Source organism: Gallinula chloropus (assembly GCF_964237585.1).
Source record: "Gallinula chloropus genome assembly, chromosome: 3".
NCBI lineage: Eukaryota > Metazoa > Chordata > Aves > Gruiformes > Rallidae > Gallinula > Gallinula chloropus.
The window spans coordinates 89,521,520-89,533,859 of NC_140087.1; the positions used below are offsets into that span (position 1 = coordinate 89,521,520).

Genomic DNA, 12,340 nt, shown 5'->3' on the forward strand with positions numbered 1-12,340 from the left:
AGCAGTCAGATGAGAAGCCCGATAGCAAGTCAGTTATAAGAGTCAAGAGGGGACAACATCACCTCACGGTCCTGATGAAATTCCACTTTAACCACTGAGGTATAAGAGTTGTACAAGGATGGAAAAGCAAAAGCAAGCTTAAACTTAGCTTTATGTTTGCATTTAGAAGTAACACTGAAAAAGTGTAGATTATGTTTATTGCTTTGCCACATGCACAGCTTAGGATGCTGCTTTCCCACTGACCCTCACAGAACCAAATTTTAGAAGCAGTTTTCCTGGATGTGGAAAATAGAAATATTGTCAAGTATCTTTGTGACAGTTCACTTGTCAAATCTTAGGCAATTTAGTTTCACTGTGTCAAAGCTAAGGTAGCATCAAATGCTGGCGTGGTGCTTCCTACGTTGTTCAGCAAATGCACCTCCACGTACTGGCACAGTTGCAGTACTTTATTTTCCCTTTACCCAGAGGGGCCAGGCCGGTCATTCCCTGCAGCTAACTCCCCTGCTTGGTACAGCAAGGCAGTGACAGTGATGATGTGCATTCTTCTGTTGCTCAGCCTCATCCCAGGGATTTCTGTAGGAACTCCTGGGTAGAAATCATGTGTGCCCTTTATGAACAGCCCCGGAATTCAAAATCATAATCAATTTTATGAGCATCTCTAGATAGGCTTTCAAGTGGCAAGATGGTTAAAAGGAAAACAAAATGCTGTCTTCTGGGGTTGTTTTTTTCATTTGTATGGGTCACCTTAAAATTTTCTATGGGGCAAGAGAAGCTGGAAATGTTCTCTGATGTCATATTCTCGTAAATAAGTTTGTGGCTTTGGGAGATGGGTCATTTAGAGCACCACAAGGTTAGGGTACACTGTTCTGCCTCAGCAAACAATACTTTGTGGAAGGATGCATACTATTTCTTTAAAAATGTAGCCTGGGGGAGATGAAGGAGAGTTATTGTCAAAAATTTTTGCATGAAGCGGTATGATAGAGCAGCCAGAGAATATATTGCATGCTAATAAAGTCCCTTCTCCAGTGTGAAAAGTGCATGCTTTGTGAGTGGCAGCAAGTCTTTTTTTACCTTTTGACATTCTAACTTGACCCATAATGAGGCATCCACCAGCATGCCTTTTCAGTCCTTTCCAAAGAACTGCCAAAATTGACGCGATTTTTTTGAGAATAATCTGTGACCCAGCAAGGTTGGCTGTAAGGTTTGTTTGTTTTTCTCTCTCCCGCTGGTTCCTACTATTATCTTATTCCCACATCCTACCCGACTCTTGTTTTCAAATGCATTCTTCAGCCTTCTCCTTCCCTACCTACTGCATCCTGTGTTCTGCTTTCTGACTTCCTACTCTTTTCTTTTAGCTTTTCTTTCCATTTCCTGTTCGTTCTGGTCCCCGAGGAACAAGGAGTGAAACATTAACAGTTGCTGGGGGACCAAGTTAATATGGCTGTTGTTATGGGTTTAGAGTTCAGGTGAGGGCTCTGAGAGATATCCTTTGTGTATGACATTGTGCCTGCAGCTCTTTGCACCGCTTCATTGCTGTGGCAGCAGAGAGGAATGTGTATCTGTGTGTCACCCACCTCCATCTGCAGCATTTAAGATCAGAATACTGATAAAAGTCGATCTTTGCTAAGACTTTGCTAAGTTCCAGTTATTGCAAGTTAGTTAAGGGGTGGTAAATTGCACTGTTATTATTACTTCACAATGTGTCTCTGTCACAAAGAAGTTGAAAAAGCTTCAGACATAGGGTAAGCTAAGCAAGTGGATTTGAGTCATCACATGTCCCTTGATAGGGAAAATGGGAGTTGCAGGTACTTTGATGGTGGTTTGAAAAGAGTCTCATTTCACAGTATATTCAGCACGCATAGCTCTGTCTTCTAAGTCATATTGCTGCTTTTACAATAAGGCTGTTACATTAGTAGGGGATGTATCCCTGTGTTATCTGTACCTCTTTGTCAGTTGAGGATCATCATCCCCATAAATCTGTGCTTACAATACGTGCAGGCACTTCCTGTGCTGGTGTCAATGTATCCTGGATATAAATCACTGATATAAAATATTTACATTGCTTGTAATTTCTCCACTGAAATATTGTGTGGGTTAAGTCTGGAAAATTTATGTCTTTATTATCTTCCTGAGGATGCACCTAATTTGCCTATCGTGAGCTTTTATATTTTCTGAAGAAACAGCTTTACAGACTACATAAAGAAGATAATTTTCCAGCTGAGGTTAGTTGTAGCCAAAGGTTTGATTTAGTCTGATCCATGCAGTCCACAAAATCTCCTTTTGTAAATGGAAACGTGCCTGAAGAACAAACCTTCTAACATAATAGTCAGTGTGCTGGCAAATTTATCTTCCTGCTAATTTCTTATGCCTGTGATGCCCAGATGGTTATCACTTGTATGCTAATGTAATCTTCTGTCCTGCTGGTTTATTTATAACCAGTATTGATCCATTTATGTGTGGCTGCATGGAGCAGTTAGGTTTCACGTTTTACCTTATTTTACACATTTTTGTGGATACAAGACAAAAGGAGACTTGTAAAACAAGTTTGGTGAGTAAATATACCTGTCCTTTTAGGATATTATATAGCTTTAGCAACATCATTGTAACAGAGAAATAAATGTAAAGGAATTAAACCCTGATGTATTTGTATGATTTTCTGTCATTTTCAGTTAACTTTTGTAATTTATAATATTCGGTTTGGGAATGTGACTGTAGTAGGTAGTTATTTCTTGAAAGGCTACCTAGGTTATTAATGAAAAAATACAAAAAGATAACGGTGACTTTTAAAAAGGAGAAATACACCAACATACACACACATACATATTTTAGTTCAATGCATCTCTTCTAACTTGTTTCAGGTTGAAGAAACTTCTTGAGCAGGAGAAGGTCTATCAAGCCCGGAAGGAGAAGGAACATGCAAAAAGGCTCAATAAACTAAGGGACGAACTAGTCAAGCTCAAATCGTTTGCACTCATGCTGGTGGATGAAAGACAAATGCATATTGAACAACTTGGACAACAAAGCCAGAAAATACAGGACTTAAACCAAAAACTGAAGGAGGAGGAAGAAAAGCTTAAAATTATTAGTGCAAAAACAAAAGAAGATGGACAAAAACTGATGAAATTAGAGGCAGAACTTGAACACAAAACATCATCATTTTCTCAAGAACATGAGGAGATGACTGCTAAACTGGCTAATCAAGAATCACATAATCGACAGCTAAGGCTTAAGCTAGTGGGGTTGACTCGCAGAATAGAGGAGCTAGAAGAAACTAACAAAAATCTTCAAAAAGCCGAGGAAGAACTTCAAGAACTAAGAGATAAAATAGCAAAAGGGGAATGTGGGAACTCTAGCTTAATGGCAGAAGTGGAAAACCTCCGCAAACGTGTGCTTGAAATGGAGGGGAAAGATGAAGAAATCACAAAAACTGAATCCCAGTGTAAAGAGCTGAAAAATAAACTGCAGGAGGAAGAGCACCACTGCAAAGAGTTGAGACTTGAAGTGGAAAAATTGCAGAAAAGAATGTCAGAACTAGAGAAACTGGAAGAGGCTTTCAGTAAAAGTAAGTCTGAATGCACCCAGCTACACTTAAACTTGGAGAAAGAAAAGAATTTGACTAAGGATTTGATAAATGAGTTGGAAGTGGTGAAGACTCGAGTAAAAGATCTTGAGGCTTCAGAAAGCAAGTTGGAGAAGGCTGAAATAAACTTAAAAGATGACCTTACAAAGCTGAAGTCATTTACTGTAATGTTGGTTGATGAAAGAAAAAACATGATGGAAAAAATAAAACAGGAGGAAAAAAAGGTTGAAGGTCTAAACAAGAATTTTAAAGTTGAACAAGGGAAAGTTATGGATGTAACAGAGAAGCTGATAGAAGAAAGTAAGAAATTTCTGAAACTGAAATCTGAAATGGAGGAAAAAGTGTCTATTTTGACAAAGGAAAGGGATGAGTTAATTGGGAAACTGAGAAGTGAAGAAGAAAAGTCCTCTGAACTAAGTTGTAGAGTTGACCTGTTGAAGAAAAGAATTGATGGTATAGAGGAAGTAGAAAGAGAAATTCATAGAGGCCGAGCCAGGAAAGGGCCAGAGCATGGTTGTCATGAGGACAACAAGATTAAAGAGCTTACCGTTGAAATTGAAAGACTGAAAAAACGTCTCAAACAATTGGAAGTGGTTGAAGGAGACTTGATGAAGACAGAAGATGAGTATGATCAGCTAGAGCAAAAATTTAGGACTGAGCAAGATAAAGCCAACTTTCTTTCTCAACAGCTGGAGGAGATGAAGCTCCAGATTGCCAAAACGAAAGCAATAGAAAAAGGTGAAGCAGTGAGCCAGGAGGCAGAGTTGAGACACAGGTTTCGTCTGGAAGAGGCCAAAAGCAGAGATTTGAAAGCAGAAGTTCAAGCTCTTAAGGAAAAAATCCATGAGCTGATGAACAAAGAAGACCAGCTTTCTCAGCTGCAAGTTGATTATTCCGTTCTGCAGCAAAGGTTTATGGAAGAAGAAAATAAAAACAAGAGCATGGGGCAGGAAGTTCTGCACCTAACCAGAGAGCTGGAGCTTTCTAAGCGTTACAGCCGTGCTCTGAGGCCCAGCATGAATGGACGAAGAATGGTTGATGTTCCTGTCACGTCCACTGGCGTGCAAACAGATGCCGTAAGCAGTGAAGCAGCAGAAGAAGAAACTCCAGCAGTGTTTATAAGGAAATCCTTCCAGGAGGAGAATCACATCATGAGCAATCTGCGACAGGTAGGTCTGAAAAAGCCCATGGAGCGTTCTTCAGTGCTCGAGAGATATCCTCCAGCAGCGAACGAACTTGCAATGAGGAAATCTTGGATACCATGGATGAGAAAGAGGGAAACTGGGGCTCAGGCAACTTCTGATAAAGGAGCCCGAACGCACAGTAGTCCAGCGCATCCTGGAGAGGTTGTCCTTTCACCGAAGCAGGGTCAACCGCTTCATATTCGGGTCACACCAGACCATGAGAACAGCACAGCTACTTTGGAGATAACCAGTCCAACCTCAGAGGAGTTTTTTTCGAGTACCACTGTCATTCCTACTTTGGGAAATCAGAAGCCACGAATAACCATCATTCCCTCTCCAAATGTTATGCCTCAAAAAGGGAAAAGGAGCGAAAGTCCCATGGGCCCAGATCGTTCTATGTCTCCAGTCACGATAACAACATTCTCCAGGGAAAAGTCCCCAGAGGGAGGGAGAGCACCCTTTGCCGACAGACCTGCATCACCCATCCAGATTATGACCGTATCAACATCTGCAGCACCGGCAGAAATCTCTGTCTCTCCACAGTCACAAGATATGACCATGGGAAGGGCCGTCTTCAAAGTAACGCCGGAGAAACAAACCGTCCCGACTCCCATCCGCAAGTACAATGCCAATGCCAACATTATTACAACAGAAGACAACAAAATCCACATCCACTTAGGTTCCCAGTTTAAACGCTCTCCCAGTGCTGCACCTGATGGTGCAAGTCCAGTGATAACAGTCAGGCCGGTGAATATAGCAGCAGAGAAAGAAGTTGTGACTGGTACTGTACTTCGATCGCCCCGGAACAACCTCTCCTCGCGACCTGCAGCAAGCAAGGTGACAAGTACTATCACTATAACGCCTGTCACAACGTCTTCCACACGAGGAACACAGTCAGTGGTAAGCAGCATAGTCTCATAGTGTAGTCTTCACACGAGGGAGAAGGGAAGCTAGAGTTGGGGTTTGAGACACCAGAAAGAATGGGTGGGGTGAGGAGAAACTCTTGACATCTGTTTCAGTCATGAGAATTTGCCTGATTTGGGTATTTTTGTACCGGTATTGGATGGTGTTAATACTTCTGGCATTACCTCCCAAAGGAGTAACTTTCAAAGGAAGTCCTCAGAGAGTTTGTTTAAAGTTATGTTCATAATGGTGACTCTATAAAACTGCAAGTGAGAAACACAGTGGGGAAAGAATGACAGAGTTGACAGAGCGGAAAACTGTATTCTTGTTTTTGGTGAGTGCAATTTCATACTCTTAATGATCTTTGGCCCAGCTTGAGGGTCTTTGGAGTCTGACCATGTAGGCAGGTATTTCTTTGGTAGAATCCCACTGTAGTTATAACTGAGTTAATTTCTGTGAGAGTACTGAACGCCAAAGCAATAAATAGGCGACAGTGTACGGTTGCTTCAGCTCCAAGCCTCTCTCAGTCAGTGAATAGTAAAGCTGTTTCTGTTTCCCTGAAGTTCCCCACTTCTCCAAGTGCTGTCTTACAGTAGTGCTTCTTCTAACATATTTTTTCTGCTTTTTCCTTCTTTTTTGTACTTAGATCAGTCTCTCACCTCTGTCTTTAAACATATTGGACAATATTAATTGATAGGTCACTTCTTTTCCCCTGGGTTTACTATGGGACATGGTTTTGCACTGTTTTAGTTTGAAATACCCTGGGAAAAGAAGAATTTAACCAAAATGTAAAACTAGCAGTACCGTATTAGTCTAAAAGCCTATTTAGCTAGACACAGCCTGTTGCAGATGCTTAGGGGAAGATTGTTTTAAGTGGGTAAACATGAAGTAATGTTTCCTTCAGCGTCTGTTCCCAGTTTTTTGGCAATAGGTGGGTATTTCTTTCTGAACCAGGGCCTGTAGCAACATCTTTGTCTTTAATAGACTGTGACGGAGTTTTCTTCTATTTATTCTTCTAATTGCTTTTTGAACTCATTTAGACTGTTGTTTCCACAACATCAGGGGGGCAGTGAATTCAGCTGTGGGCTCTGGGAAGAATGCTCTTTTGTTTGATACCTTTTATGCAATACCTTCATTGGTTACAGCCTCTTTCTTGTCTCTTGACAAACGCTGAATAGTCATCCCCTGTTCGCTTGTCCATGCTGCTTCGGAGCCTGTGGACCCCTACAACATGCCTCTTCAGGCATCTCTTTCCAAGCTGAAATGTCAAAGTGTATTTAAGATACACTTCCACACTTTTTTGGAGAGAGGCTGCCATTCCCATCAAAGCCCCCTGACTTAAGAACACTTGCATTCATCATACGGATCTATTTGGGGCCACCACACACGTGCATGCCCTCTCTCCCCTGCACACATATATGTACTGTATGTAGATCCTTTACTGTACAGTGTTTTCCTACGTACTAGAAGCAACTGTTAATTTGTTTCAGTGTCTTGAATTAATTCATTTACAAACTCCTTCATTCCCCAGAAGCTTGGAAAACTTTCTTTTTTCTTTTTTTTTTTAATCAGTTCCTCATTCTTTTCCACTAGATGTCTGTCTCTGCTGCGATGGTGCAGTGAACCGTGGCAGATGAAACTTTTCTGTGTTGTTTTCATGTGGCCGGAAAGTGGCTTTCTTTGTTTCATCCTTCCTGATTTGGAATATAAGGAAAATAGTTCAAACATATTACTTTATCTTGTGCTTTCCTTTGTTTTTTTAAGATCCCTAAATCAGATGAACAGGGAACTTGTGCCTCATCCTCCCTAACCCCATGAAAATAAATAGAAGTTGCATATTCACCATCTGTTTTGCAAATGACTACTTAGCAAGCATATTTCAATACCCCTAGCAGAAAAACACCAAGTTGTAATCATTTACTCAGTAACCCTGGAAGAAACCAACGTGGGTACAATGTGAGTATTTAAGTTCATAAAATCAAAGAAGACAACACTGCTTTCTTAGCTCACTGGTTTTAATATTCTTTTTTGCTCTCCTCATACAAGATGCCGTGTACAATGTACTAATAATGCAGTGCCAAACTACAAAGGGGGAAACAATCCTCAAGTTCCTAGTTATCTTCTGTTGCTGTAACAAATCTGCAGTTGCTGTTTTCACATTTAAAAATTCCAGTTTGAATTTATGGAGTTATCTTCAGTACTGCCAGTGAAGGTAATTTTGAAGTGCACACTCAGGGCTTTTAAAGGTTCAGCCTGAGCTGTGGTGTTTCCAAAACCGGAGACTGTGGTTTCATGATGGATCGTCGTGATTTTTGGATCCCATGAATCCTGTGGATTAAAGGATGTTGTGGTTGTGTTGATTTTTTGTGATGCTCTAGAGTAGCTAGAGATTCATATTCCACTGATTCAAGTCCGTTCTGAGTCTGCAACAGTTTTTATTCAGGTAAAATGAGTCCTCAATCCAAAGAAAGGCACAAGCACCTGGAGGAGAATTTGGGAAGTTTTTGAGCACTTAACCAAAACGATCAAGGGAAAAAGGCACTGGTCAGTGACTGTGTCTCCACTGGCACCTGAACTTGCTGGACACAAGTATTTTGGAGGCCCTCTGTGTTCTGCTTGCTGCACAAGCTCAGGGCTGGCCAGCTAAGCAGCTGTCCTTGTCACACCAGCACTGACACCCAGTGTGGTCCAATCCCACAGTGATCTTCACGGCAGAAGCTTTGGCACATCCTATATCCCAGTGCCAATGTGATGAGGCTGGTAGGCCAGTTAGATTGAATTCAGCATTGAAGTCAGAACCATTGCTGCTTTGATGAAAAAAACCCAACCAAACCCTTGGCTGATACCTGTCTTTCATATGATAACCTGTGGATTTGGGTAGTTATCAATTAAGCCGTGTTTTGGTCCTCCTTAGCTTGATTAGAGACAGACTCAGTCTGAGGAAAATACCTGGACTACCTTACCAGACCTAGCAAATGATTTTTTCTACTACAGGTGGACCACAGCACAACCAAAAATTCAAGACTGTGAGACCAGAGGATGTGCAGACCAAAATGAGCCTGAAACTGTAGCCTGGTTGTTAGTCTTGTCTTAGCATATTAGCCCAAGTCCTTGTTCACAGAGGGGTTCATATAGTAAAACTACACTAAAACTCCCATGGAAGAAAAACAAATACTCTTTGGGAAAATAAACAAACAACAACTGTAGTGCCTGTAACCTGCTTATTGATTTAGGCCTTACATTTTGCTGTGGGACTGCTGGTGAATTTGGGGTCTTTTTGGCTACCAGGATGGGTTTCAGTCTTATAATCGCTTCATCTCTGTTCTCCCCATGTCCCACAAGACTGGCATCCAGCCCTGGCTGTTTATGCTGCCAGGGTACACAGTGAATCCAGTGACGTGCAAATCTGCAGGGAGCAGAGGGAGTCCTGGCTGCAGCAGAGCCAGCGTGGTGGCACGGGACCAACCATGCAGACTGCTCTGTGACCAAGGCAGTGAGGCACGGCTGAAAGGCTGTCGGGTGCCAGAGCTAACTGGGCACACGTTAAAGCAGCTATAAGGCTACTTTCATTTGGACAACATTTAGTTTGAGATCAGCATCTAAATTTAGCTCTCTGTAGGTGTCCCATGTATTCCATTAGAGTTACTAGCCATCCAGGGGTCAGCTCACTTGCCCATGTAGAGATACATGGTGCTATCTGCTTGCCTTTCGGTGTGTGAGGCTGATAAGTGTATCAGAGACCTGTACCTCTCTGCAGCGTTAGCTGATGGATGGCACAAGATGCCTCTGTGCAGGGAAGTGAGTCAGTCCCTAGTCATCAGCCCCCTTGTCAATGCTGAGCCCTCTATGCTGGCTCTGGAGAGCGATTCAGCTGAGATGCTGCTAGCTTCCACGTGAGCTGAGTTCCACTGGGCTCCACTGACTGTAATGCCTAGATCTCAAATCTTGGCCTTTTGGGATTCAGTTGCCTAAATGTACTTCTTAAGTGTCATTTTAAGAGCTGTCAAGTAGCCTGCCTATCTTCCAGCTGCTTTATCAGGGGCTGCAGGTCTCCTTAGGTTCTATGTCTTATCTACCAGTCCTGTGCAGATAACTTGAGTAGCCCAGGGCATCTCGAATGGCACTAGATAGATACCCGTGTCAGCCACTGAACTGAACTATTTCTGTCCAGGACAAGCTGGTCCCTGATCTGATCAAGAACAAGTACTGAAAAAGCACCTTTGTTATGAAAACATTGCAAAAGTAAATGTGTGAATGAAAGCACTGTGTGTGTGTGTGTGCGTGTGTGTGCGAGTAAAATGCACTAAGCAGGATCTGTTACAAACCACTAAAACATGCTAAACCTTCTGTATGTTTAAACTGCTTTTATTCTTTTAATGGGACTGAGCAACCTTGCTGCAACCTCAGCATCTGTAGTGAGCACTATCAACCTCGCCAGCTTAGTGGCTGCGTGTATTTATCTCGCTCTCAGTAACGTGTTTTCTAACCCACCACGTACTGCCTGTTTAGAGCCAGCCAGCGTCACCCTGCCTGTGTCCCGTGTGGCCACATCTCGGGATGCCAGGACTTGGTTTCTGGTTGGAGCTGCATTCTTGTATCAACCAGCAGACAGACAAACAGAGGGAATTGCGTCAAGCTTGGCTCTTGGAAGAAATAACCAAGAGATGGACAACAAGAGATGGTTCCCTGTCACAGACACTACATGTGTATGGGGAGAGCATCCTCAGCCCACTTACCCTGTCACTCTCGCCAAAGGGGACTGCTTGCTGAAGAGCCACCTTTGTGCCACATTGCACTTAGCAAACACAAAATGCTTTCCCAGCTGCGTGTGAAGCTGGCATAAGCTTCCCTATAACCAACATGTTAGTATGCCTGGAGGAAAGCAACTCAGAAATTTAAAGCAAGTTAGAGCTCTTTTCAAAGTGCTTTTGAGTGATTTAGGCTTGAAATGAGTAACTTGAAAGCACCCAAATCCTTAGTTAATAATTTACATGTGAATAAAGCTGAAGAAATGCCTGAGATTCCAGCTACTTCATTTGATTGCCTCATGTTTACACACTGTGGAGCTCTTTCAGGGAGTACAAGATGTTTGTCATTTGGGTTCCCTGGGATGTTGACATATTTTCCAAGGCTGATGGAATGCATTTGCATGTTTTGCCCTACAGAATTGTACGGGCCTAACTTGTTTTGACATCTACATGTGAGTTCCATATTAGCCCTTAGACTGCTATTGTAAATGTTGCTTTTAGTTATTGAAAATGGCTTCCTTCCTGCCAGGCAGACAGCATTCAAGTTTTACAATTGCGATCTCTGTGTGTGTGTGTGTGTGTATGTGTGTACACATGGGGTTTTGAACTGTTCTCAGAAGATTAAGGAATAGTTTTCCTTTGAATATGCAGGATGCAGACAGAAGGCTCTGATGCTACTGGCTGGAAATCCTTCCAAAGGGAAAAATGATCCTTCACGGGGCATTTTAAAAAAGCCTTTTTAAGTAAATGAGCAAATACACGTTGTGGTTGACACAAACCCCTAATCCAGTCTGTTTCAGCAGTTTGGTTTCATTTTGCTCACATGTCATAAGTTGCAGAATTCAATCATTTAGCTGATGGGTCCAGCTGGGATCCCAGGATCTTAGGAAAAGTGTTCTCTTTTGTGAGGTCAAAGTCTTTGTTGATAAGCTGAGCAGAAAAAAAGTCCCGGAGCCAGTGAAGTTGTCACTGTTAACATTTGTGTCTACTGAAGAAGGTAAAGCACATTTTCCTCTCAGAATTGTCACGGATATAAGTATTTCCCATAGGGAAAGATATGTATACCTCCTTGTTGCTTGAGAGGTAAGTGAAAAAAACAATGAAAAGTGTAAGATGAGAATATACGAGAAGGAAAAGTCCATTCATGCAACTTCTGTCTCTCTTTTGCAGACAGGACAGGATGGGTCATCCCCGAGACCTGCACCCACCCGCATTCCTGTGTCAAAAGGTATGAAAGCAGGAAAGCCAGTAGTGGCAGCCCCAGGAGCAGGAAATGTGACAAAATTCGAGCCTCGTGCCGAGACTCAGTCTATGAAAATAGAACTGAAGAAATCTTCAGCCAGCAGCTCTGCCTCCCTGGGCGGGGGTCAGGGCTGATGGCGGTGGCTCAGGGGGTATGTTCTGCAGGTTTTGCTGCTACCATGGAAGTCAGACCCCTGTCTGTGTAGCTCCTCACGTTTGCCTGTACTAATGGAGTCCTGCAGCTGTCACTTACAACAAACTAATAAGTGTGTGCACTGACTACTTAAGTAACAATATTCTTTTGTTTTCTTACTGAAGTTTTAAGAAAAAAAATGATAATAAAAAGCCATTCCAAGGCAGTTGTATACCAGGAAGATTTTCAGCCTAGGAAGAGAGAATGGGGCAACTGTGCCAGGTTATTAATCTAGCCCAGGATTTCTTAATGATATACTTGGTCACTTTTTAATAGATCAAAAGAAGTTTGGTCACTTTTACTAGATTGTCTTCCACCTTGATGCATCACTTTCCACCTTCACTGCTGCATGGGGCACTCTCCTGCCTGCCTGTGGTCACAGCTTTCAAGATGCCACCTTGCCTAGGGATACAGTGCCAGGAGACAGCCCTCTGGAGGTCCTGTTTTAATAAAAATGAGTACCTCTGGTGCAGGAAGGAGGGGAAGAGAG

General features: G+C 42.4%; 1 protein-coding gene across 2 annotated transcripts in view; it reads left to right on the forward strand.

The window, feature by feature from the left end:
- Nucleotides 1-12,340, forward strand: part of FILIP1 (filamin A interacting protein 1) — a 106,511-nt gene that overhangs the window by 87,032 nt on the left and 7,139 nt on the right. The window contains exons 5-6 of one of the 2 annotated variants that reach the window (XM_084262068.1): nucleotides 2,859-5,664; nucleotides 11,586-11,809. In XM_084262068.1, the coding sequence (XP_084118194.1) occupies nucleotides 2,859-5,664; nucleotides 11,586-11,792 (3,013 nt within the window). In that variant the 3' untranslated portion in view covers nucleotides 11,793-11,809. The remainder of the gene's footprint in view (nucleotides 1-2,858; nucleotides 5,665-11,585; nucleotides 11,810-12,340) is intronic. The other variant, XM_084262069.1, reaches the window with a different exon arrangement.